The sequence below is a fragment of the Cervus elaphus genome, chromosome 4 (assembly GCF_910594005.1).
Source record: "Cervus elaphus chromosome 4, mCerEla1.1, whole genome shotgun sequence".
NCBI classification, from domain to species: domain Eukaryota; kingdom Metazoa; phylum Chordata; class Mammalia; order Artiodactyla; family Cervidae; genus Cervus; species Cervus elaphus.
In genome coordinates, this window is record NC_057818.1 from 7,296,335 (window position 1) to 7,323,649 (window position 27,315).

General features: G+C 46.1%; 1 protein-coding gene across 10 annotated transcripts in view; it reads left to right on the forward strand.

Moving 5' to 3' along the window:
• WWOX (WW domain containing oxidoreductase) overlaps nucleotides 1-27,315 on the forward strand; it is an 891,989-nt gene that overhangs the window by 211,095 nt on the left and 653,579 nt on the right. For all 10 annotated transcript variants that reach the window (XM_043898105.1, XM_043898107.1, XM_043898108.1 and 7 more), the window contains exon 6: nucleotides 11,945-12,033. In XM_043898105.1, coding sequence (XP_043754040.1) covers nucleotides 11,945-12,033 — 89 coding nt within the window. The remainder of the gene's footprint in view (nucleotides 1-11,944; nucleotides 12,034-27,315) is intronic.

Below are 27,315 nucleotides of genomic sequence, written 5' to 3' on the forward strand. Positions count from 1 at the left end.
CTCTAATGCTGTCTGCACTGCTCTCCTGAAAACACGCAGTCTCTAACTTAGCTACCTTTCAACAGAGTGACCCCCACGTGATTCATTTGTCCCTTTTGGCTACAAGAGAGCAGACCACGGAGTCAGATGTGAACATGGCCATGTGCCCATGCCCAAGCTGGCATGCTGTGGGTACTGAGGGGACAGGGTCGCCTGGTTACTGCTTTGAATCTGCGCTTCGAGTTGGCCTCATTCTGCCACTCCTCACAGACCCCTCTTTTTTAGGCTCCTGTTAGGACTTCCCTTTCAGTAGCAGTCCTGGGGAAGCTGTCAGACAAGCCTGGAAACCTCATGGGACAGGAACGCCTGCCTCTTTTTCTGAGCATCTCTCCATCTGTCTGTCTACCTCTGTGTCTGTCTCTCTGTCTACTCCTTAGCAACCACACCACTATCTGGAATAAAGGACTTGGGTGGAAAAGTTATATCACTAATCCAATAGATACTCCTGGCCTGAATTCTTTGAATTAATTCAGAAATGGGGATTGTAACGGGCTATCGGCTCTCAGAGGCATTTTCAGGCTTATTTTATACTGTTTGGGCTCCAGAATCTATTGGATTTTTTAAACCCTGTAATGTCCCAAATTTCATTTCTGCTTGCCAACAGTGTGCTGCTGCTGCTGCTTCCTGGTGAAAGCAGCAGAGAGCCGTCAGCCACACTGGCACTTGAAGTTGTGAGAGACAACAGCTGTACCAAGAGATTTCCAGAGTAGGACAGATCCACATGGGGTGTCCCCACTGGACAGGGACATGGTCTATTTAGTGCATAAAGTATGGGAGCTCCTTGCATCTAGTGGCCTTACTAGAAATCGTTATCCTCTGCATCCATCAGACGGAAGGAGAGAGAATATGGGAAACCCAGTGCACGTGATGAGTAGCCTGGGGTTGTAGGGTGGGGCCGGGGGAGACTATTCCACTCACAGGCCATTGGTGGAAACCTGGAGGCCCCGCCCCCACCGCAGTGCAGGCTGGGAAATGTAGTTCCCAGCTGGTAGGTCTCTTCTCAACATAGCCCAGTACTATGGACCAGGGAGAACAGGTCTGGGAGATGCTGGTTTTCTCTGTCCACACTATCTGTTTTATACAGCATAGAGGTCATTCTTAAATTCTAGTTGGCTTCTGCCTTTAACATGTGAATTTAAGTCCTTTTAATTTTCCTTGTGATTATGTATGAATCTGTACTAATTTCTAAATTTCATTCTGTGTCTCCTCTACCAGATGTTTCCCTTTATTAATAATTTTAGTTCTTTTTTGGATTTTATTTTTGCATCGATCCAGTTTCTTAATATCCAGTGAACCTCAAGCCTCTTTTTTTCCTGCTGCTGCTAATTTGGAAGCTAAACTGATTTTCTTCCTCCTCCTCTCTCTCTTTCTCTCTCTCATATCCTTTCCCTCCCCTCCCTTCCTCTGTTCCCTTCCTCCCTCCCTCCCTTTTGATATTTTTCTTCCTGAAACTTTCACATACATGATTTAAATTTTCTCTTACATAGTATAAAGCTGTTTACTGTGTCTTACCATTTTAACCAGCAAAACCAGGCCATACGTGATTTAATAACTCAATTAAATCCCCCTCCCTAAAAAAGAACATCTTCTTTGTTACTGCTGTTTCAATTCCTTCTCCAGTTCCTTTCTATGAGTAAGTTATTTGGTCCCATAGCTAATGTAGAAGATGCACAACGTCTGGGGACACCTTGACTGTGACGTGTGTGTATGTGTGCTGTGTATTGAGTTTGTAGCTCTTCTGCCTTTCTGGGTGCTTTTGTTGGAACTTATTAGAGGCTACTTAGACAGATGCCACCTTAAGCAGGAAACTTCGTCTTTCTTGGCAGCACGTAGTCTTTTTAACCTTTTCTAGTTCATCTGTTGAATATGCTGCCCTGCTTCTGCAGAACCTCAGAATGATTCCTCTCTTTGGAATCATCCTTAAATTGAAAGTGACTGTTGTGGTCACTCCCCAAGTGTGATGGTACTGTTGCATGTTTACTGCATGCTCTGCACAGCGGGCTCACACTCGTCTTCAGGCAGCGTGGCCAGCTTCTGAGTGGCAGGCCGGCAGCCAGGGGGCCTGAAGCTTCAGCAGAAAGGCCTGGCTTTCCCGGGGATTATGGGGAATCATTGTTGCCAACATCACTAGCCTGCTTTTATCTGTAGTGAGGAATTTGTCCCAGGTTCAGGTGGTGCATTATTCATTCATTCATTTTCTAAATTAAACCCTGTCTTGAAAACCTACTCTGTGCCACTCACTGTGTACCAGAAGTCAGAGACAGAGATATAAAACTTCATTTTAATTGACTATAAATATTAGTGTGAATTATCAGTTGTTTTGGTTTTCTTTCGTAGTCTCTTGCAGTGTTCTTGGGAATAGAAATTTCTCTAACCTTTTTGGACACCCAGCAAAAATGTATCAAAATTTAGAATACAGATGTCGCCTTACGTGGCAATTCTACTTCCAGGATCTTATCCTATAGAAAAAAAAAATTGTTTATTGCAAAACATAGGTATTACAACATTGCTTTTAGTAACAAAAACCTGGAAACTACATAAAGTAATATTAGTTACAGCAACAGCGATAGTTAACACTTAGAGCATACGTGTTTGAGGTGCTTCCCGTGGATATTATCTTACTGAGTCCCCACAGTAATCCCAGGGAAGGGATTCTTCTATTATTTCTATTTTTACAGGTAAAAAAGGTCAAGCTTTGGGAATTTAAGTAAAAAGTTCACAAACATAGTGAAGGCTGTGGAGGACTGAGACATCCAAAGGGGATCAGTTTTTTTTTTTTTTTTTAATAAATTTTTAATTGGATTAAAATTTTTTTAATTTGTTTTTTTTGGTTGTGCTGTGCAATATATGAGGTATTAGTTCCCTGACCAGGGATCAAACCTATCCTCCTGTATTGGAAGCTCAAAGCTTTAACTACTGGACCACCCAGATCAACTTTTAATAAATGTTTGAACACTCCTCTTCTGGGTAAACCTACTGGTTGAAAAGAATGTGGGTGGAGCTCTGTTTAGGTGTATTCTATTATGTGTTAATTGTGAAAAACCAGATTATAGAATAACACATAAACTACGTTACAATGTTTGTAGAAATAAGCTGTGGCCCAGTGTTTTTATATGTGTAGAAAATGTATCCTGGAAGGGTTTGCCCCAAACTGTCACTCTGTTTATCTTGGGGCAGCAGGATTCCAGATACTTTCACTTGATGCATTATCCACTTCTGTATTATTTGTACTTTGCTCAGTGAGCCGGTTTTATTTTTATAAATAAGGATAAATTTAAATCGTTGGAGCCCACTTGGGGTGAATCGCAGTTCCTCTCCCCAGGCCGACAGGCGCAGCCTCGGCCCCGTTGCCGTCTGGGCCTGGCCGCAGGGTCTGTCAGCGCCCCGGGCTCTAGCCCCTAGACGCCAGGGCAGCCCTCCGCCCAGCCGCGGCGCCAGCAGCGTGTCCAGACCTCGCAGGGCGCCCCCTGGCGCCGGCGTGTCCGTGGCTGAGCGCCCCCAGGGCAGGTGCTGTCCTGCCAGTGTGTGTTTCTGTCCGTCCTCAGCGTCGTGATGAAGAGCGTCGCTCTCCGTTTGAGCGTCTCCCACACCTCTTGGGTCCTCCGTGTGGAATTCAGAAGACTTTCAACCAGAGCAGACAAATCTTGTTTCTCTTTCTCTATAGTCAGTGAAACTAACTGCCATTGACCTGTCACCAGATAGTCAACAGACCCCACATCTCTCTGTGGGCTTTTTTTCTATTAAAAAAAAAAAAATTGTTCTTTAATTGGAGGAAAATTTCTTTACAGTGTTGTGTTGGTTTCCGCTATGCAGCAATGCAGTTCAGCCCCAATTATGCGTCTGTCCCCTCCCTCCTAAGCCTCCCCCCCCCCAGCCCACCCCCCTAGGTCATCACAGAGCACGAGGCTGGGCTTCCTGTGTTAAATAGCACCTTGTCACCAGCTGTCTATTTTACACGTGGTACTGTGTGTATATGTCGATGCTGCTTTCTCCGTTCATCTGTACACCCTTCTGAATCTTGGGGTGGGGGGTACCGGATTTATTTTATCAGCAACTTCTGCAAAGAAGGGGCTTCAGATGCTTAACATGTTTCATTAAGAACCTGCCTATTAAAACATTCAAAACATATAGCCTATTCCTATTGAGGATATAATTATGCAGTAGATTAGCTGCTGTCCAGTCTGTTGCCTTTAGACCACGTCGTGGATGTTTCCAGTACTTACCTAAGACATAGGGCCTGTTTATTAAAGAGGCTTCAACTGTGTATAAAACTCGAACAGTCAAAAGTAATGGTGTCTTCTGAAGGATTCTTTATCATATGAATTTACCTTTAGTCATCTATTATTTATTTCAGCTATTTTATATGCCATTATAATAAATATTATGACAGAGAAAGCTTTTACGCTTCAACTTATTGTACTACTCTCTACTTGCCTGCAATCCTTCAGGAAAATGTAACCATGCTTTACCTATAGTTAACGTAAATCATCACTTACATTAGGATGAAAAATTCACTATGAAAAAAGGCTCTTTCTTCAATAGCCAGGCGTAAATGCCCGATCATGTCGGCTGCCAAACTCCCGTGCCATTTGCCATCCTCTTAAACTGTTTTTAAGCTGCAAAGTGAATGCGTAGCAGAGAGGGAAATTGGAAGGTTTTCGAATAATTTTCCCTCTCTTGTTAGTTTCTGGCAAGATAAGCAATTTTTTTTATCCAGAGTGCAAAATACTGCCAATTACTGTCTAAGCATCTTTAATAGTTTTACTTTACGTGGTGCATAAGTCATACACCAAATTAAATAAGCCGTTATCCGGTGCAGTTTCTCCTTGAATCAGCCTCACAATCACCTATAGATATTGAAACAGTTATTTTATAAATTGAGTTCCAGCAACCCAAGGCAGAAATGTTGACCTATGTGTAATGAAACGAGGATTGTCATGATTTTCTCATCAGGCATGTTGATCACTGTATTTTGGAGGGAGGGCGGACTTTGGGTGGGGGGAGCATTTGTGGACGCTCAGGAGTGAAGGTTCCTGCTTGATGGTTGATCTGAAGGTCAGGAATGACAAGGTCAACCCCTCTCCTTCAAGGCTCGAAGGAAAACCCAGGGCTTTGCTAAGGGTCGTTTCTGGTTTGATTCCCTATTTTGTAAATTGGACTCTTCTTTAAGAGCATTTTCCTAGTTAAAGGCACAAAGGTGTACAAATTGATATAGGTGTGGAGAGCCAAGAAAGAGACTATTAAACTCTGCCTTCTCCTTGGGTAGAAATGCTGTTTCAGAAAGAGCACTTATCAGAACATCCTTTTGTTAAAAAAATATTCATTTATTAACATTTTGGCTGTGCTGGCTTAGTTGAAGCATGCGGGGTCTTCGATCTTCGTTGCAGCATGCATGACCTTTAGTTGCGATGTGTGTGACCGTTAGTTGTAGTATGCAAAGTTGTGCATGTGGGATCTAGTTCCCAGACCTGGGATCGAAAACACAGCCTCCTGTATCGGGAGTGTGGAGTGTTAGCCATTGGACCACCAGGTCAGTCCCTGATCAGGGCATCCTTTTTATCTTTAGGCTTGTTCAAGGTTGGGCAGACTCCCCATCTAGCTCGCTCATGATTTGGATTGCTGATTTGGGTTGCTCTCCTGAGACGTACAAGAGCCAAAAGGAGACGCAAGTCCCTATCTGCTCCTGCCTTTCCCAGCAAAGAGGTTGACACCCACAGCCACAATGACATCACTTTCCTAATACTGGAGAAATGAGCGTTGCGAAGTCCCACATAGGATACTGACAAATTACGGAACCAGTGTAGTTAGGTCTGTATTGCAGTTCGTGAATAATGTCATGTCAATGACGCTCATCGCCGGTGTCTCCCGCTGCTGTAAATGTGACAACTCCTATTTAAGGTTTCAGAACATAAAATCAGGAGCAAGCATATGTAAAGTGGAAGGGCGAGAGGCATCAGCATAATGCAATTAAGGCACATTGGATTAGAATTTGCAGGGTGCCATTAGCAATAAGCTCTGAATGTACATTATTGTCTTGGTTACATTTTCTCCTTCACTACTAGGCTTCTCTTGTAAATTCTAAGTGTATGAAATAAATATGATGTAAAATAGACACAAACAAGAATATATAGAGGACGTTAATTTCTTGATAGCTTTTCAGTGTCAGGCAGTGAAGAATATGAGAACAGGACTAGAGCCAGTCGTGATAATCCAGCGAAGACACGAGTGTTGGAACCAGTCGAGTCTCAGTTCGAGACGCAAATCAGTGTCTAGGCAGTGCCGCTTTAAAATGTCAAAGCCTCTGTTTTCTAGTCTGTGAAATGGGGGAAATGATAGATACTTCAAAAGACTTTCCCTATGACTCTTCAATGAAAATTAAATGCCAAGCATATCATGTGCTCTGCTCTGTCACTCAGCCATGTCCGGCACTTGGCGACCCTGTGGACTCTAGCCTACTTAAGTAAATTTTGTGAAATAAGGAAAGACTGCAATTGATAATATATGCCTTATGGCTGAAAACCAAAGAATCGGTGTCATGTTCTAACAGTGGTTTTACAAATGATGATAGTTGTTATTTCTGTGCCTCGTGCCTTGTATGCACCATGCCTAATCTTTACCCTTACCATTTAGTGCAAACGCCCATTTCAGCATGAACGCTGAGGCCCAGTGCAGTCACACAGCTCCCCTGAAGTCAGACAGCCAGTGCTGTTGTCAGGCTGGACTGTGGCTCCTCCTGCTCAGCCTGACTGCTGTCCCTGTGGGTGACGGCATCTTCCCTCTTCTCTTTAAGTTCCACACGATCCCCGTATGGTTCCTTTGGTTTTAGGCAGTGTCACGCCTGAGTCGTATTTGGCTAATTATAGTCATACATTGGTATGAGGGGCTTCCCTGATGGCTCAGAGGGTAAAGCGTCTGCCTGCAACGTGGGAGACCTGGGTTCGATCCCTGGGTTGGGAAGATCTCCTGGAGAAGGAAATGGCAACCCACTCCAGTATTCTTGCCTGGAAAATCCCATGGACGGAGGAGCCTGGTGGGCCACAGCCCATGGGGTCACAAAGAGTTGGACGTGACTGAGCTACTTGGCTTTGCTTTGCTATCGGTATGAGAGAGCAGTCTTGTGTAACAGCGAGAACCCCCTTGATTCTGCACTTGTAGACTCTTGAACCACTGAGACAGGTTTTGGGAACTTAATAAAGAACAACCCAAGAAGACTCGTTCTGGCGAGAGTATCCGTGGACTGTGCCACTGCCTGGTGTCCCCTGACTCCCAGGAAAATGAAAGAAAAGTATGTGGGTTGCTTCATCACTCTGTCTTTTGGCTGAACCTGGGGGTGGCTGGGAGCAGTTGGGCGTCTCAGCTTCTTAGACGTTGCCTGATGCTTCGTGTGTGGGCTGCTACCTGTGCATTCCTGCTTTAAAATGATGGGTACCAGCATCTGTAGACAGAATTTAAGGTAAGTTTGCATTCCCCTTTTACCTGAGATGATAAACTTGTGTACACTCGTGTGGTTAAATAAAACAGTGCGGATTTGGGGAAGGGTTGGATAGGCATTTTATAGCATTTAAAGATTCAAAGTTTAGTAGGAAGTTGTCTCTGTCAGCCAAAGCTAGGTGGGGGGCTGGTTGGCTGGCTGGCCAGCTGGATAGATGGGTAGATGGGTAGAGAGGGGGGAAAGGGGGAGGGACATAGGGAAAGCTAACAGTTAATATTGGGGTGGTGGCATTGTAGATACTTTTTTGTCCGTATTCATCTGTCTTTTCTAAATGTTTCTATGACTAGTGAAAGTATGAAGCAGGAAGTGGCCTGAAATGAGCCTGGAGAGTAGAGAGGGCAAAATCATGGACTGTGTGTTGGTTGTTACTATTTTCTCTTCTTGCTGGGCATGTGGAGGGCTGCACCTTTTTGAAGCTAGGCATAGCCGCAGAACGTGCTCTGCCAACAAAATGTTAGGAGAAGCAACACCTGTCACCGCAGGTGGGAGCTCATGACATTCCGTGTGCAGCCATGTTCTCTTCCCCACCTGTAGAGGCTGGTGAAGTTACAGAGGATGGAAACACCCGCGGACTCCACCTGCCTGGGCCCCTGGCCAGTCACAGTGACCGTAGCCCCACTGACCTGGGAGGGACATGAGGCATGAACAAGGCATAATCCTTGGTTTTCTTGTGACATTGAGGTCTGGGGGCTTCTTCCTTGTTGAAGGTAATCTTGATTGACACAGAGGCACTTGTGTGAGCCACACAGTAAGGGATCTGGGTCGTATCTTGTTGGCCATTCCAAGCTACAAAAGTGTTTTAAGCTAGGAGTGTGTGTGTGTGTGTGTGCGCGCATGTGTGTTGCGAATCTAGAGCGCAGAGACTGGCCAGACAGGGTCTGAACTTTTTATGTCCTGGATGGCGTATGCTCATTTAACATCTTAGTTGAAAAATTCAATGGTTTTTTAGTGGTGATGGAAGAGTTCTATATCTTGAATGTGGTGATAGTTCTATGAAATTCTGCATGTGATAAAAATGTCATAGAATTATATGCATAGATATTTCAAATAAAAGAAAATGAGTGCATCCCCGAACTGGTGAAATCCAAGTAACATCTGGAGTCTAATGAATTACTTTGTGACTATGTCAATTTTCTGGTTTTGGTGATATGCTGCTTGGATTAGTCGTCCCCTCTGGGGGATGCTGGGAGATGGGTATGTGAGCATTTTCGGGTACTGTGTTTGCCACTTCTTGAGAGTCTATAATTCCTTCCAAATTAAAGTTAACAACAACAACAGCAGAAATGAGTTATACCAAGAAAGCGGATTGTGGTCAGTCCCAAATTCATAGACTCAGCAGGAAAGCTCACATTGGCAGATGGGGCCTCTTGCTTTCACCTAGCAATCAGCAGTTTATCCCTCAGAAATGCTCTCTGTTTGCAATCCGCCAGCCCCTGCCTTCTCATTTAGAGCACGTCCCACGATAGGAACATTTCTATCACGTTGTGAAGTTTGTTAGACAACCAGAAGAGCAACACCCCCCCCCCCCCAGCAACACACACACACATATCCACACATTTGTGCACCCTCTTCCTAAAAGCTGTGTTTTCCCTTTGCGGGGCTTAACCAAACTGCACGCGCAGCCCCTCTGCATTTCTCAGGGTCTGTAGCAGAAACAGGAAACCTGATACCGCGGGCAGGGGGAATTACCTGAGTAATTGGGTGCGGACTTGAATCACTGTCCCCAGGAGCCCAGTAACCCACCGCCTGTGGATTAGTCTGTTGAACTACTTGATGGCTTGTGACCCCTCGTTCCCCCTGGATACGTATGTTCTGATTTTGTTCTTATTGGTGGTGGCAGCCCTGTGCTTTATCTTCCAGCAAGGGGCGAGGTGGGGGGTGGCGGGGGGCAGTACCAGAAGACAGCTTACCACGTGCAAACGGCACATTAGAAGAACACATCGGCCCATTCGGCCGCACCATCGCTTTCACTGGGATTTTCGCTTTGGGGTCACCATCTGGGAATGTTCTCCCTGTTTTATGGGGGAGGAATGTACATGCATTCTTTTCTAATATGTAGCCAGCACATTCCTCGGGGGTTTCCATCAGGGACTCAGCTGAGAGGAGCCATGTCTATCTTTACCACCCCTCCGTTAATAGGAGAAATATCCTGTTTTCCTCTTGTGATCCATTCAAAGCTCCATAAGATTCTGTGTTGACGACGAGTGTCGTGCTTTGCGCCAGGGGCGGCTGGGGCCCGAGGAGCAGGATGAGGGTGAAAGGGCACTTGAGTTGCCACATCTGAACATCAGAACCAGTAGTTGAGCATTCAGGAGGCATAAGAATCTATGGGGAAGGGAAGTTAGCCATTTTGACAGATGTCCCACTCCAAAGAATTGAGCCACAGATAAACATCCATCACGCAGACAGAAAGCTGGAGGGCGGGGGTGGGTGGCTTGCTCCCCATCCGGAGTCCCGAGCCCTCTGTACGGGGTACGGCATCCCTTCTCCTGGTGGCAGTTCTCCTTCATGTGGGATGAGGGCTGTGGCCTTGCCTTACCATGAGCCCTCCGGTTCTCATATTCCCTGATCTGAGGAAGCTCTAATGAAACCCACGTGTTGGCACTCTCCTCTTTTCTTGGATCAGGTTAGATGCTTCTCCTTCTTCCAGAATCTGCAGGTGTGTGCAGCTGCTGCTGTTACCTGAGGAATTTAAAATCCACTTCGGCCAGCTTGCTTTTGCCAGACTGTTGGGGTTTGGGGAGGTCACTGAATTCCTCTCTACTGCCTTTGCTGAAACTGGGCCCTGTTAGTGGCAGGACCTGGATCCTCCAGGATCCAACAGTGATCTGGTACGACGAGGTCTTCGGGGGGAAGCCTCACTTGTCGTGAACACAGTTTCACCCACCCTGCTGCCCTGTCACCCTCCTGAACAACCATTTATTACACAGTGGCCTCAGGGAGAGAGCTTGTCACTACGGGCATCTTCCCTCCTCCAGTTAAATTGATGAAACACCTTCTGTCTTCTAGGCAGGCTGTTAGGCGTTTTGCACTTAGCCTCACTACTCTGTGAGTAGATAATGAGCGTTTATCATTTACAAGTGAGGAAACTGAGGCTCAGAAAGGTTAGACGGCCCAGAGTCTGTGTGTATTCCAGCTGCATCGGCCTGGTGTTCACTGTCCAAGGCCTGGGACTCGGGTCGCAGTCCAGGACTTTGATGGCCAAGGTGAACTGCTGCAGACCCAGGAAGCGTCTCAGCACAGCTTGTGTGTGCGTCCAGGTGGAGGGTGTCCTCTGCCGAGCCGTATGCATCCCCTTCACAGCATCCGAGCCTCATGTGATTCTCGCTCGTCTTACCTCAGCGTCGCAGTCTAGACAAGGATTTCCAGGTTCACCGCTTACCTTATGGGAATCCACTTACCTGAGCAGGCAGGTAGCCTGGCCGTCTGTTCTGAGGAGAGAGCTCTAAGAAGTGGTAGCATTTCAGCCCACACAGCAGAGTCAGCCAGGCTTAGACTCGGGAGGGCCTGGTAAACACAGGGCCCGTGTGAAAGGCACGGTCTCTCCAGAACTGTGCTGGGGGCCTTGCAGTGGGATGGGGCGGCTTCAGTGACTGCTGTAGGGCTTCTGGCGTGTCTCCAGGAGGGAGTTTGGGCTTCAGTGTCAGACTGACTTGAGGTCTCTCCAGCCACACTTCTTAGCTCTGTATTCAGTCTCTTACAAGATGCCACAGTGTAAAATAGGCCAAATAAAAGGTATCCCTCAGTCGTCCTGCAGGTGACATGAGATGATGCCTGTCAGTGCCCACCCGCTGTCACCCGAGGTTAGGCACCAGGAGCTCATTATCATCACCCGCGTGTGCCTCACATCCATAGAGTTCACAGGGTCTCTAAACCTGGCTCGTCTGCATTTCTGAAGCAGGGGATGCAGAGCTGTCGGGCTCCGTTGGTATTACCGAGTTTTGCCTGCCTTTGTACTCTCTGTCCACGCCTTGTGTTCCATTTTTGAGGCAGGCTTAGTGGAGTCATTTCAGAGCCCACACGGCAGCTTTTGAGATTCCCACGTGGCCTCTGGTGTTCTTGCAGGAGGTGGGCCTCGTCCTGGTGTACCCCTGTCATTATAGTTTCTTTTAGGAGGCACTTCCAGAGGAGATACGTGAGCCTCCAGACCCTGTGGATCCTGTTTCAGGCGCTGAGTCAAACGGCACAGCCCCTCAGCCTGGAGTTTTAGCAGAGTCCCAGCCTCCCATCCTCCCTAAACTTGGCAGTAAAAAGCCCCGTTCTTCTATTCATTCTGATGATTTATATTCTCTCTGGGCGTCTAATATTAAACAGGGGAATTCCGACATGTTCCATAACACATTGACTGTAACTTGATACCATGAACTAAACTTGCTGTTATTTATCATTTCTTTTTATTTTCTCTCATTCCAGCACAAAGCCAAGGTAGAAGCAATGACCCTGGACCTCGCTCTGCTCCGTAGCGTGCAGCATTTTGCTCAGGCGTTCAAGGCCAAGAATGTGTGAGTGTTCCAGAGGAGGGTTATAGATCATAATATCTCGCCATTGTAATGTCTTTATCAGATGAACACAACCGGGAAGACGGAAGGCTATTGTGCTGTCTTGGCGTCCAAACAGGAGGCTCATTTATACTGGCCCGGTCGAGGTGTACCGTATTTTCTTGACTCTGAGCCCCCCTCATTATGAGATGTGTCATCAATCTCTTAACAGCCTCCCAGATAACACGAAAAAGATACTACTAAGCACCAGTAAAAAGCGACCTCATAAAAGCCAGCTGATTGTAGGCTGCATCCTGATCACAGACGTCTTCAAGGCACCTCCCAGAATCGAGGAGAAGTTATATTTTAATTGCACTTAGGAAGAGGTCAAGTCAGCTCTCTAGTTCCACAAGGGGGCTGAACCTCAGAGTACGGGGAAGAAGGTTTTACTATTTTGCAAACCTACGATGGTTTTACGTGGCACAAGGACACGGTTCCAAAAGTGTGGGCTCACATCTGAGAACTTCTGTTTTTCCATTCTTTCTCAAATTTTTCAAAAATGCCTGAAGGAGGGAGCCTTCGCTGAGGACTGGCAGATTTTTTTTTTTTGGCCATCCGTTACCAACTGCCTTCCCTAACAGAGAGCGAGCAGCTCTTAAAGCCAGAACTGAGGAGAGCGGTGGTGGTTAGCTTCCTTTTCATTACAATATTTTGTTTCTAAGTGTTTATTTTTACAGTTCCCTCTGATTTTTTTTTTTTTTTTTAGGGCAAGCAATACTGGTTTCTCATTTAACATAGCGGTTTAAATTTCTTTAACAAATCACTTCGTTTAATTTTTCTTTTCCAGTGAGTTGATTTAAACACAAGGATTAAGTTAATAATAGTGCACGTGGTGCCAAGGGTAAAATAATTCCGCAGTCGGCACCAGAGTCCCCGAGTTTGGAGTAGGCTGATCAGTGACAAGCAGTCTCAGGGTTGGCCTCTGTCAGGGTTGCTGTTTGTTTTTTGTTTTTTTTTCTTAGGGTCGCTGGTTTTAACAGTTCTCTGCAGAGGTGATGGATGGGAGGGGAGGGGTCTCAGACCAGATGTTCAGATGACCCGACTCCTCAGTGCTGTCCAGTGGCCAATCCTTCTTTCTCCCTTCGTTTTCTCACTCGTTCTTTTTAGACAGTTGAGAAGTCTGTCCTCTAAAGCCCTTTCTGGAGCAAGCCTGAGTCCTTGAGATTGAAATGTCGAGTCAGAGTGTTTAGTGAGATCTGCACTCGCCCCACCCTGACCCCAGGGGCCTGCCCTGTGCTCCAGCGAATAGCTAGCTGGGTGTCTAGCTAGCTGGGTGTCGTCCCCAGGCCATCAGACCTCGGCGAGCCCTACTGTGCGCCCTCTCGGCAGAGATTATAACTACCAGCCCTCGCCAGAGCTCCCAGAGAACCTCAAGTCAAGACAGAGCTGTAGCTCTTTAAACATTTGCCCTTTCCTCCCTTCATGATTCATTTATCTGCTTGCTTCTTCACTTAACACGCGTTTAACACATGCCTCCAAAGCCCCAGGCTCTCTTCTCGCTCTGGAAAGAGAGTGGTGGCTGGTGGAGGCCTAGTTAAGCTCACCCAAGCCATTGTGTGAGCTGCCAGCAAGCAGGCAGTGTTTAACTGCTGGCAGCCTACTCCTCGACTTAGTATTTCTGCGGTTGTTTAGAAGAGAACAGCAATAATAATATCAACCATAGCAGCACTAACAGCTCGTTTCTCGAGAGCTTGTTCTGAGCCCCACACCCAGTACCTCTGTGTGCTTTCCCTGGCTTAGTTCTCCAAGCAGCCCTCAGGGTAAGTGCGTCACTGTGTCTGTTATGCAGTGGAGGAAAATGAGACCAGAGAGGGTGCGTTATCCGAGGGCATGCGGCCAGCCAGCGGGGGCGCTGAGGCTGGGCACCCTGGGCAGCCCGCCTGCCTGACCACTTTGCTTCAGTGTCTGTTGTTCTCAATGGGCGGGAAACTGAGATCTGAGACAGTGAGTGACTTTCGCCGGGTGTCTTGCAGGTTGGTGGCAGGGGCAGCATTTCCAGCCGCTGTGCCTCTCCGCTTCCTCCCCGACACCACGCCGCTCTCGTGGGAGGTGGGATGCACCGCCTCCTCATGCTCCCTCCAGTCCTGGTGTCAGAGCTCGCTGGAAGGAGACGTTTAGCCAGGGAGAGCCAACGGTTACATAAGAGGACTGCCTTCCAAGTCTTAATGGGACCATTCGTTTTTAACCATTAAGTAGTTCAGAAATCATCAAAGCCAACTGCCTTCTGTGATCACCAAGCCCAGACTCTTGGGGAAAAGCAGTCGCTCATTCCTCCCTAATTCTGGATTTTAGCAAATGAACTCTGAATTTCTGTACTCCTCGGTTCAGTAACAAAAGCAGTTTTCCTCTTAGCCAACCCCGTGCCACGAACCTCCTTTCATTAGTCTCTCTAGGGTCCAGTATTTTACATGGACTTAGAGAAATAGGCATGAAAATCCCACACAACTTTCCCTGCGGAAGACCAGCAGGGCGAAGTTGTCCCTGGCCAGGCAGATGACAGCCCAGCACTCACAGGTCTGTGCATTCTGAGAATCGTCAGAAGCGAGTTCAGGTGTCGGTGACTGAGCTTCCAGAAAAGCACATGTCGTGCTCTTCCTATCTCCAGCTCCCATCTTTGACTTTAAGGTCTCCTTGTGTGTAAGACATAATGGCAAACGAAGGAGAGGCTGCCCGTGCCGGCCCCATTCCTTTCTGCGCCCTTGGACTGAGGAGAGGAAAATCCCATCCACTGAAGTGCCCCGCGGACGCGCGCACTTAGCAGGCTGTGCCTGCGAGCCCGCCAGGAGCCCGCGCTGCGCTTTTTACCGCGTGTGCCCCCTCGGTTCACGCCCCGGCCCGGCGGCCTCACCATTCCAGGGCCGGCAGCAGTGCTTGTGGCCCGAGCCTGGAGGAGGTAGAAACAGGTGTAAATGCGGACCTCTTTAGAAGATGCAGCTCATGGTACAGATGAGCCAGTCTCCTTCCACCTTCTGCCGGGAGGGCGGGTGGCTTCAGCCTCTTCTTGGGTATTCTTGGGTGGGTGGTGGCATGGGGAGGGGACTGAGCCTTTTCAGAATGAGCCCTGCTAATGGTGATTATGCAAATCATAATTCCTCTCTGACATTTGTTTATTCCGTGCAAGGCAACATGCTTGGCACTTACGCCCACGTTCTCTTTCTAATTCCTTACAGTCATCCCCAGGCATGACTCATTTTATCTTTGTTTCCAGTGGAAAGGCTCCAGCTTCTCACCGAGAGACCAACTCTCTTTCCTAACTTTAGCAAGTGGCAGATCCTGAATTGGAACCCAAGTCTGTCTGAATCCAAAGCAGCCCCGCTTCCTGTTCCACCTCACCTTTCAGGTGTTTTCTTCGGTGTGGATTTCTGGGTTGGTAGGAATTCCTGAGGACCAAAGTTACTCAGAAATTTAGGGGCCAGACACCGTTCAAGGCAACGGTATTCTGTTCTCTCTCAGTCTCCTTAAATCAGAAATCAAATAAGGTCAATGCCTCTTAACCTATATGTTTTCCTTCAGTTTTTTAATTTCTTTCTTTCTTTCTTTCTTTTTATTTAATGCAGCATATTTGTTTCAAGGACAGATGTGTCCTCTAGAGTTTTCTGTGGTCTGTATTGCAGTGACTGCATCCCGGTGGTGTCATTCAGCTGGTTCTTTTGTCTTCTGTGTTTCCTGTGAAATGGTAGCCAACACTGAAGGCTTGGTCAAATTCCTGTTTAATTTTTATTTGGCAAGAGTGGTCGGTAGATGGTGGTGGTGTCTTCAAGCCAGTTTTCATGAAGCTCTACAGCCCCGACCGACCCACCCCTGCGCCCGCGCAGTCTGTCTGTCTGCTCGCTCCCCCTCGCCCCCCATCCCTCCTGTCCCTCTGCACCCCCTCTTCTGGGTGGTCAGCCCAGGAGGTCTCAGTGCTCCCAGGGCACTTCCCCCTAGCGTCAGTGGTGGTAGTGGTTGGCCAGTGTGTCTCAGGTCCAGTTATTTTGGGGCATTACTGGAAAGTTCCAAACCAAAGCCTGTGGTCAGTCCCAGCCAAACTTGAGTTTTGCAGGATATTTTTGTTGAAACCGCAGTCCTGGAGAGCAGCCAGCCTCGGTGCTCCTGCTGCCCGGCTGGTCAGGGCCTCCGTCAGAATGCGAAGTGCTCGGACCCTTCCTGACGATCCCCACCGAGTGTCAGGGTTCTCTGCAGGGGGCTCCGGGGCAGCAGGGTGTTGTCTGGGACGCCTCTGCACAGGTTCAGCCGTGGCGCTCACTGCTTAATCTACCGAGGAGCGTTCATTCTGAACAGGCCCTGTGACAACAGTTCAGGGGCTGCTAGCTTCTGTATTTCCTTTGTCAGATACTGTTCTATGGTTTGAGTTCTATGTATTCCTGAAATAATGGACACCTGGATTCCGGTTTTGAAATTTGAAGTTTCAGTGATGGCACATAATATACGAAATTTATTGCTTGACTTTCCATTACCAGTCAGCTCTTATAATATTATCTAAGGTCTTTGACTCATCATAGAAATTAATGGAAGTTGATCATAAGATAATTTTAAAATAACACTTGTAATTCTAAAGATTTCTAGAACTTTGTTTTCATTGTGGATCTCTACTTTCCTTTTTCAACTTTCTATTTCCAGCAGAATTTAAGGAAATCAGGCTTTATTTTACTTAAAATACTTTCACCTAAAAATTGGATAGTAGTGTTTAAAGAAAAATCAAAAGAATACTTTTTCAGTTTCCTCTTTGCTGTTTATACATTTGAGGGAGAAATCTTAACAAAGTTATTTATTTTCACTTTTTAGAACTTGAAAGTTCAGGACATTCAGAAAGTACTAATCCCAGATTTAATTTTCTTGGATTCTTATTGCCAATTTTGCTGTCTCCAGTCCTTCTACAGAAGTGGGTGGTCTATAAATTATAAATAAATCCCAAATTTTGAGGGCTAAATTACCCTGCAAGACCAACGTGTAAATTACAGCTTAATCTTTCTTCTTCTCCTCAGTTTGGTTTTAAGAGTAATGTTTTAGCCCATGTATCTCTGTTACTTTTTGCTCAACATGAGAAATCCATTTCTGGTTTGTGTAACAGAGTATCATGTTGCTTTGCTTTTCTGAACAGTTTGAAAACTAAAAGAAAAGAAAAACAGAGAGCTAGATTTTTTTTTTAGCTGTAATAAACTCTCTAATTCTAGATCTTAATTATGGTTGCTTATGAAAATTTTTTCAAAGTCTACAAGTTGATTTTTCCCCATCCCCTACATTTTCCACCTTGAGGTATTAAAAAATCATACTGTGAAGCATTTATGTCTAGAAACATCAGAAAAGGCTTCCATCCACAGTAGATGTTTTGCCTTCTGAAGCTTAACTCTTTAGGCATCAAATGTTCTTACATAATTCTATAAAAAAATATTTGTAAAGCAGATGGTATTCTGTCATCCCTTATTAAACAAAAATACGAATGCAGAGAGTGTAGTGCAGGAGTCAGTACACTTTTCTGAAAAGGTCCAGCGAGGAAGTACCTCAGACTTCTCTGGCCATAACATTATCTGTGTCAGTGGTTCATCTCTGCCTCTGTAGCCTGAGGGCAGCCATGGACAGTATTTACATGGATGAACATGTCTGTGTCCCAATAAAACTTTACTTCCAAAAGCAGAAAATGGGCTGGATATATCCAAGGGCCATAATCTGGCAGAATGTGCCCGTTACAGTGGAAAGAACAGAGTTTGGGGGGATTGATTGTGCTTCGATTTAAATCCAAGCTCTGCTGTTGACCAGCTGCGTGGCCTCAGGCCCTGAGCATTTTGGGGGCCTCACCTTACAGGTTCGTGTAAAGTAGGTTCTCCCACAGACTTTCCAGGTCTGTTGAGAAGAGGAGGCGCGATGCCTGAGATGAGCAGACACATCTCAGTGCACTGTGCCTGACTGTTCTCGTGTCTGTGTGTTCCGTCTTGATCCTTAAATTACTCGAGAGGCTTTTATGAACATGTCCAGTATGATACAATGGAAATAAGATAGATTTCTGCCCAAACAGGAAAAGAGGCTTAAAGGGGGCTAGTCAGACGTGATCGTAGAGGAAGTGTGGATCCAACCAGTAATATAGTGGACCTGGGGACTTCCCTGGTAGTCCAGTGGCTAAGACTCCACTTCCCAGTGCAGGGGCCCAGGTTTGATCCCTCATCAGGAAACTAGGTCCCGCATGCTGCAGCAAAGATCAAAGATCGTCATGCCACAACTAAGACTCGGTGCAGCCAAACAAGTAAGTACTTTTTTAAAAACTGGGCCTGGAAATGAGCTTTGAGATCCTTCGCAGCCAAGGCAAGAGAAGACACGAGCTTCACCTTGCCCATAAACTGTGTGCATGACCAGCCCTGAGCAGGAGCGCTGTTTCTGTGGCAGTGCTCCCCTATCACAGAACACTCAGTCCTCTGTGTACCCTTCCCCCTGCTCTTTGTTGCTCTTCACAAAGCCAGGACTCGAGGGGGTACTTCCCCATTCTCTTTTGGAGCAAATGGGTAGACTTTGCCATTGCTGCTATTGTTTCTCCTGGTTTTAGTCAGCTTTCCAGATGATTTGAGTGGCCTCAAGGGCAGCTTGCTTTGAATAAGTGAGAATTACAGTGGGCCACAGTGAAAATAGTTAACCTCTGTATTGTGAGATACCAAAGTACTCCATATGCCTCTTCTCCCCTCCTATTTTGGCTTATTTTTAAAAGTTTTTCCCTTCATGTCATTAATTATTTAGTGTTTACAGCAGTGCCAGGAACTGGGCTAGACACTGAAATTAAACCATTTGCCCTCTCGCTTCTCCTGTGCCTATCTTTCTCTTAAAATAGTTGTGAAGCTTAAGGATTTTTTTTTTTTTTTATAACTTTGTGTAGTGCTGACTGTCTTCAAAAACATATCCTTACTGAAGAAGAATGGTTGTTAAATTAATTAAGAGCCATTTTGCAATTAAATGTGTTAGGGGAAAAAAAAAATTTAGTGAGCCTTTTTGCCATCATTAAAAGTCATCACTGCCAAGGAATACATGAAACTGTGTTTGAATTAACCACAGCGATGTTTGCAAAATAAACAGTTTTGATTTCCCAACAGAATTCTAGGTTCAGCCATCACTATCATGTTTCCGGAAGTCAAAGTGATATATGTTAATTGAAGACACAAATAAAACCTTCCCTTCCAGGAAGAATAAAATCCCAGCTTTGGAGAGTACATACGGTTACTCTGTGGTCGCCTCCTCCCTCACGCACCAGCCCACCACTGCACACATAGCCAATGTTAGGGCTTTAATACCAGCAAATAGGATGAACTTAGTTGCTGGTGTTCAACATCGATTACTTAAAGCACTGGACCAGAGCATAAGTTGGCAAAGTTTTTCTGTGAAGAATCAGATAAGTAAATATTTATATAAATGAGTAGCTATACCAATGTTTTTCCCTTCATGAACCAAATGGTCTCTGTAGCAGCCACTCAACAGTGTTGAGTGTCTCTTGAGTGTTGAGTGAAACTGTGGTAATGTGGAAGTGTAGCTACTGATAATGTGTAAATGATTGGGCAAGACCAGATTCCAATAAAACTTTATTTACAAAGACAGGAAGTGGGTTGGATTTGGGCTTTGGTCTGGGGGTTGTGGTTTGCTAACCTTTGGTCTAGATTCTCCTTGTCCCTTGAAATGTAACTCATTTGAAAAGCATCTTGCCTCATTATGAGAAACACATTCCATTTTTGGGTTTTCTTAAGTTTGGTCCAGATAAATCAGTATATATAGCCAGGGTTGTGGGCATGGTTCATTTCAGTTCTCTGAAGATAGCACTCTGTGTTCCTTAGAGGCTGAGAGAAGAGATAAGAGTTTGAATAGAACAGTGTGCTGTGCTGAGTTGTGGAAATGCCACTATACGGGAATGCAGGCCAACTAAGACAAGCAAGTATTATTTAAATAATGAAGACACCGAAGCCCTGCCTGGGACTTGGAACTACAAAATGATGATGGAGATAGTAATTGCTAATATTTATCACCTGTTTATTATGCGTCATGCACAGCTAAGCACTCATCTGCCATCCCAATTTATCCTCACAAGGACTTCATGGGGCAGGTCAAAAATTGTAGAAGAAAGGCAGTGTCTTATGATTCAGCCTAATATGATGCTCAACCACATTTCATAGATCAGGAAATCCGCAGGAGAGAGATGAAAGATCTTGACCCAGCTGATGCCAGCTAGTAGACTGTGAGACTAGAGCTGAGACCAAACTCTGCTCTGTTGCTGAGCTCCGCTCGATAGCAGTGTGGGAAATCAGAAAGCTCTGTCTCATTAGGAAATGCGTCATGTAGGACACGGTGTCTTTGAAGGAGTTTTGTCTTATTGGTAGGACAGATGGGAAGCCCTCCCTGCTGGGAAGGTGGTTAAGGTCACTTCAAGGTTGCAGGGGGTGCACCTTCCAGCCAGTTTCCTGTCATCAAGAGGAAATTGCGTTGCTGAAATACTGGTAAAATAGGTTAAACACCACTCACGAGAAGAGAGGTTCATCCCCTCAATGAAGTGGTCAGGAGGTGTTTCTCCCAAATACCTAGAAGGTGTCTGTCCCTGAAGTGTATATAAGCAGAAATGGTAGCAGTTGTCTCTACATTTACTCCAAGTGTCAATGTTCATTTCCCCTTAGCTCCTACTTGTTTTCCTAGTGACACTGATCTGGTAGACAGTGGGTGACCAGAGGGTCACTTTGCAATTCAGACATCTGAACTGCCAGAGTGGTCGCTCTCAAATGCAAACCCAGCCCTGATCCTTTCCTGCAAGTAAGACCCTTGGGTGGCCTCTGGAGGCTGGTCCATGCTGCTCCTTCATTTATAGATCAGATTGTCCCAGCCCTGTGCCTCTGTGTTCTGCTTCGCTGTTGAGCTTCTAAGTTGTGTCCGACTCTTTGTGACCCCATGGACTACAGCCTGCCAGGCTCCTCTGTCTGTGGGATTTCCCAGGCAAGAATACTGGAGCAGGTTGCCATTTCCTTCTCCAGGGGATCTTCCTGACCCAGGGATCGAACCCACGTCTCCTGCAGTGGCAGGCGGATTCTTTGCCACTGAGCTACCTGGGAAGCCGGAGGTGTTACAGGTTCTGCCTCCTGACTCAGGGCCTGTGCCACTGCCCCCCACCTGCCCCTGACCTGCTCGCTGGTTGATTCTGTCACATTCTCTGTGGAGCCTTGCTTTTCCCCTCCTCTTAGGTCCACACTGTCATTGGATTGATGAGTCACTTGTGGGAGCATCGACCACACACCCAGTCATCGGGCATGGAGTACTTTGGGCATGCTTTTTTTATATATTGATTTTTCTTTGTTAGACTGAGCCCCAGAGAAGCAGAAACCTTGGCTAATTCATCTTTGTCTTAGCTCTGAGGCCCTGTTCCACACCTTAGTAACATGGTAACCTGGGCACATTCCTTCATCTCTCTGATCCTCAGTTTCTTCATCAGTAAAAGTGGGAGGTGACCGTAGTACCTTTGTGGGATGGTTGAAAGGTTTAAGTAACAAAGTGTTCATGAAATGTAGTACCTGAATACCTAGTAAAGATTTAATGCATTTCAGATCGTAACATCATTTTTGTTGACATCATCATCCTTTTCAGGTGTTAATTTTACTTATTTTAATTATTTTAATTAAATTTTAATTAAAATTTTAATTATTTACTGCCATAGCGTAAGCTCCAGAAAAGGAGTGGATCGATGGGTGGGTGGGCAAGGGTGAGGGAGGGAGGGAGGAAAGGAAGGAAGGAGGGAAGGAAGGGCAACCAGAAGTGGAAACTCACTGTTGCACTGCTGACCTAAACTTTGATTTTAAGGCACCAGTTCTTAGCCATATGAAGCTCTTGCCTTGGTACCTCCTTGGGTGGCATGGAGGTTATATGTTAGAACGTCTTGGGAAGCAAATTATAAGGTAATTTTGCGTAATAGTTATTTCAGGTACAGAAAATTCAGCTGCCCTTCTAACCAGGAGTGGGCTTGAGCCGCATGAGCAAGCTGTTCTCAGACCCACACAGGCACGGACACAGGAAACTCGTGTTGTTAAGGTTAATGTCTGGTGACTCTCAGAGAACTCTTGGATTATGTAAGACTCAGAAAAAAAAAAGTGTCAGTGTCTGTGGTTTAAAATTGTATTTTCCAGCTTGGCTGGCGAATCTAACTCGGCGTTCCTCCTGATACCTTCTAACCACCCCCGTTGGCACATTGGAATTCTCCTCTCCCATAATTGACATGTTGGGAAGTTTTGTTTAAACCACACTGAAATTGCATTTTAATAACTGGGGGCCCGTCTTTCTCCCCCCGACCCCCCGCCCCACCACCCCCAGTAAATTGTTGAGAAGTTAGTTCTTGTCAGCCCAAAAACTGGAATACACATTTGAAATACATCACCAGTGCTCCACTGTGGCAGCCTGCTGAAAATCCCCGAGGAAGATTATATTTTTAGTTGATCCACTTGTCACTGCACTGTGTTCTTAATATTGTGAGTCATCGGTTTTCTTCATTTTGTGAGAAAGTCCTCAATATCTCGTCATCCCGAGAAATACAGACAGAGCCTCTCAATTAGTGGCAGAGTTCTTCAGTCTGCCTTCTAAGCTTCAAGTGTCGTTACCGTTCAGTCACCGACTCATCATCAAACAGGTATTTGAGCTGACATTAAGGAGTAGTTGATAACCAGAAACTGAATGAAGAAAAAGGTGGTCTCAGAGGTACTGGTAGTGGGTACAAGAAGTGCAAGTCAACCAATGATGGAGGTTTGGGAGGTGGACCTCAGCAGAATGTCTCCGGCTAAAAGCACATCAGTGCCTAGATGTCTCAGATCAGCAGACTCCCGAGAGCATGTCCCCGTGTTCCCAGAGTGGCTTTATGTGGGACCAGGTGGAATCTAGTAATCCCTGCATAGAGGTCAGAGTATTTAACCAGTCTTAAATTCTCATATGCTAGGTTGCTTCTATATATTACCGCTGTTGGAAGCACTCTGAAGCTGGCCTATACATACTTCTTTTTGGATCTCTCATTTTCTTAAGATCAGTTCTTGGAAGAGCAGTACCCGGGTCAAAGCACATGAATATCTTTGAACACCACTGGCCTGTGACGTCAGGTTACCCGCCAGAAAAGTGACATGTAATTCTCATCTCTTGGTCAGACTAGGCAGCACTGTTAAGACCCGAAGTATTCTTTGTAAAACTTGCATCTATTTAACTGCAGTCAAAATGTTGTTAAACGTACAACATTTCTACTAGTCAGGGAGGTTCGTTTTTCAGTTGCTTTGCCCTGTCACCTGAACCCATCTCAGCCACGGAGAGGAGAAGCCACTTCTCGGTGGGGGCAGGAGAGAGCTTCGCTTTCCTCCTTGATCGGGGTGGAAGCGTGGTGTTGCTCTGGGTCGCTGAGCAGTGGGCGGGGGCTGAGCACTGGCCTGGCGGTCAGGGAGGCCCAGCCTTCCCCTGACCGTCATTCCCTGGGTCAGTCTGAGCCTTGGGTGGTGGTGCCCTAGGCTGCTCCTCGGGTCTCTCAGTAGCAGAACCACTGCTGCAGCCCGTGACTCTCCTCATCTTTCTGGAACTTTCCCGACTCTGCTCTGACACAGGAAGCAGGGCCTGTGTGGGGCCTCCTCCCCCATATGGGGGAAGACTTCACACTAATCTTAGCCAAGAGCTCACTATGACCTTTAAAGACCTGGGCACCAAAGAGATTTCAGTCCTGGGCTCCTCAGGCCCGTCTGACGCTCAGGTGTCTCAGACCAAGCTGACGTGCCTTTCCGCTCATCCTGTGGACGGGTTTTCCACGCCGAGTGGCGTTCTGCATCAGGTCCACTTCTGGTTCCTTTAAAGCTCATCCTCCCCAGTGCTGTGGGAAGCATGGGCTTGCTGTTCGGCACCCCCCGGGCCGGCCAGTGGCTTCCTGTCTCGCCTTTCACGTGGCATGGTTTTTGATGCAGTCACACTGGCCTTCTGTTTGGTTCTAAAGTGCTGCAGTCCACGGGGTCGCAAAGAGTCGGACACGACTGAGCAACTGAACTCAACTCAGCTGCCTTTATGATGTTTTTTTTAGGCAGATGTTAAAGCTACTTCTTATTGCTGTTTTGTGGGTATTTCTTTTGGTATTCTGTATACATGTTTTTTTATACGAGTTCTGTGGCCACCAAGATGGTGCATGCCTATTGTAGAATATTAGGGGGAAAGAAGGATAAGCATAAATATGAACATGAAAATTGTACAGTTTCCTGGCTCTCCATTAGTTTGTCTTTATTTCTTGAAATATTTTTACTGGGGAGATTTTCAAATACACACAAACAGAGAAGAGGTAAAATGGACCTTCCCACATCTTTCACCCATCTTCTGTAAATATCAGCATACGGTTAGTTTTGTTCAGTCTATAGCCCCTTCTTCCTAGATTATTTTAACACAAATCTAAGATGACATAAATATCCATGAATATGCTGTGACTACCCCTCTATTATCACCACTGTCCATATTTTAGAATATTACCTTCTGGTTTTTTTTTTACTTCCAATAGAATTATAGGCATTCTATGTGAGGAGCATTAAATATGCATGTGTATAAATATATTTTTTAAATATTTTTGAAAAAATGTCTCATTCCCCAATATTTTCCATGGTAATTTAGTGGAGATAGTAAATTAGCAAAATAATACCTTAGTTTAGAGAAAGTATAGTGAATAATATGTCGAGGAATGAGACAGATTTTTTAAAAATTTTTACCTAATCTTTTAACAAATGGCTAAAATTCACAGGGTGAGAAATAAATTCAACTTGACATGGTAAAATTCTAATAATAGGCTGAAATAATGTCACAGACTAAAACCACATAGCTTTGTGTAACCTAGCAATTGTCTAAAAAACAAAAAAATGCACCCTTATTTTCTCTGGACTGACTCCGTCTAGCTTGAGTCCCAGTTTCCATCCATGAGGACCTTGTAGGAAAGAGGTGGACGGGCTGAGGGGCTGTGAACTACAGCTGCCCCTGTCGGGGGAGGAGGGAGAAGCTGGAGGTCATTTAAGTCATCCTGAGAATGTAGAGCAGTCTTCTCAGAGCCCAGGGAGCTGGCTTTATTTTTAATTCATGTTTGATTTATACACTTCACACTGCTTTGAAGTATACAGTTCAGTGGTTTTCAGTATGTTCCCATTCAAAAAGAAACTTCATCCCCGAACCATTTGGCGTCATCCTCCTTCCTCCCTCCCGCCCAGCTCCTTCCAGCTTTTGACAGCCATGCATCCTTCTGTCTCCCGCTTTGCCTGTCCTGCAGACTTCACGTGAAGGAGTCACGCAGGGTGGTGGTGTCAATGACTGGCTTCTCTCAGCCATCGTTGGTCAGTCTGTCATCTTCATGGCTGAGTAGTGCTCCACCGTACGGGTAGACCGCACTTTGTTTATCATCAGCGGATGGTTGTGCGGGTGATGTCCACTTTCTGGCTGCTGTCAGTGATGTTACTGTGAACCTTATGCTTCTTCATTCTGCCCCATCCCCTGCCCCGGGAAGATTCTGTGATACTCGGAGGCTGAAGGTGTCAGAAGCTAGGCTGGCGGGGACAGTGAGACCTCACTTTGGGGAACAACATTCCTCCCAAGACCCTTTCTGAGCCCCTCAGAATGTGTGTCCCCTGGGACAGGCCCAGTGGTCTGTAATCACTAAGGAAGCAGGTCCCCTGGGGAGAAGTTTTCCAGAGCACACCTCTCATGGCCAACAAGAGGCTGAGTGACCCTTGTCTGGTTTAAGAAGAGGGCGTTAGCACAGAGTGACAGCCCAAATCCAACTTGGGCTCAATTATTTTGTAAAGCTGTTTGTTGATCTGACCTCCCGAGACCCAGGGAGTAATTCTAACCAATCAGTGCTGGCTCCCCTTTGGCACCAGAGTCCACTTGCTTTACAGCTGATGACAGAGGGGGCCACACGGCTCCCCATCTGAATTAATCCTCAACTCTGGGGCCGCTTCTGCTGTTCCCTGGCCAGGTTGTATTTCTTCATTAGCCGTTCCCAGGGCCCAGGGAGCCCCAGAGGGTGTCAGAGCACATTAATTTTTATCATAACGTGGAATCCTTCGGGTCTGAATGGCAGCACACAGCTGTCAGGGGCTTTCTGCACTCCGTTACAGCCCCATATATCTCTAGGCAAAACAGGAGAGGGCCCTCATTGGCACGGGGATGTACAAAATGCATGAGGCGTTTTTATTGTTTGAGTGACTTGACCACGTGCTTCAGCACTCTCCCCAGGTAATTTTTCTTTTTTTCCTTTTGTCCATGTAAGCCCACCTCTGCCACCCCGCATCACTTCTTCCCTTCACTGTAACTGCAGAAGGTATTTTTAAAACAAGCTCTCTGCATAATGGTAATGAAATCATCACCTGGTACCTGGAGCTCTTCTATAAATATATAAGAGATGAATATTCCCATGGTTTTTTCTTTTTCCAGTAGAATGGATGCCTCCACAGTATTGCAGGAGTCTGTAAATAATGACTTTGTAATGCTCAATAGGACATTCATGTCCATAAAATATAATTTTAATTTGAAGGAATGCTGATGGATTTCTGAAAGGCTAGTTATTTCTGTGTTGCCTTTATTTTCCCCACTTATCAGCTGAGTAGAATTTTTAGAGGGATGTATCTGACTTGGAGAAGATGCCCAGACGTTAGTTTACTAGTGAAAGTGAAAGTCGCTCAGTTGTGTTCAGCTTTTTGTGACCCCGTGGACTGTACAGTCCATGGAGTTCTCCAGGCCCTTCCCTTCTCCTGGGGATCTTCCCAACCCAAGGATGGAACCCAGGTCGTCCGTATTGCAGGCTGATTCTTTACCAGCTGAGCTACCAGAGGAGTGCTGTCAGCAAATGCCAGGACCCCCTCTGCATGAGCAGGCACTGTATGGTGTGGCTATAAGGACCCCCCACAGAGAAGTCCTAGAGGAGCCGGTTTCTCAGTTCTAAGAGTCAGTCCGCGCTTCACTGGAGTAGCATGTGATTACTGCCGGCTCTAATCCTTCCCTCAGTGTCCTGGATAACTCTGATTTCTTAGTAATGGGTATCGTTTAATAACCCCCACTGCTGGGCAGCCTTGTTGCATATGAGCTCTGTGAGCTACAGAGCAGAGTTTACCAAAATTCACATTTTACCACTCATGTGTAAGATTGTTATTGTGGTTCAGTTGCTCAGTCTTGTCTGACTCTTTGCGACCTCATGGACTGCAGCACACCAAGCTTCCCTGTCCTTCACCATCTGCCAGAGCTTGCTCTGACTCATGTCCA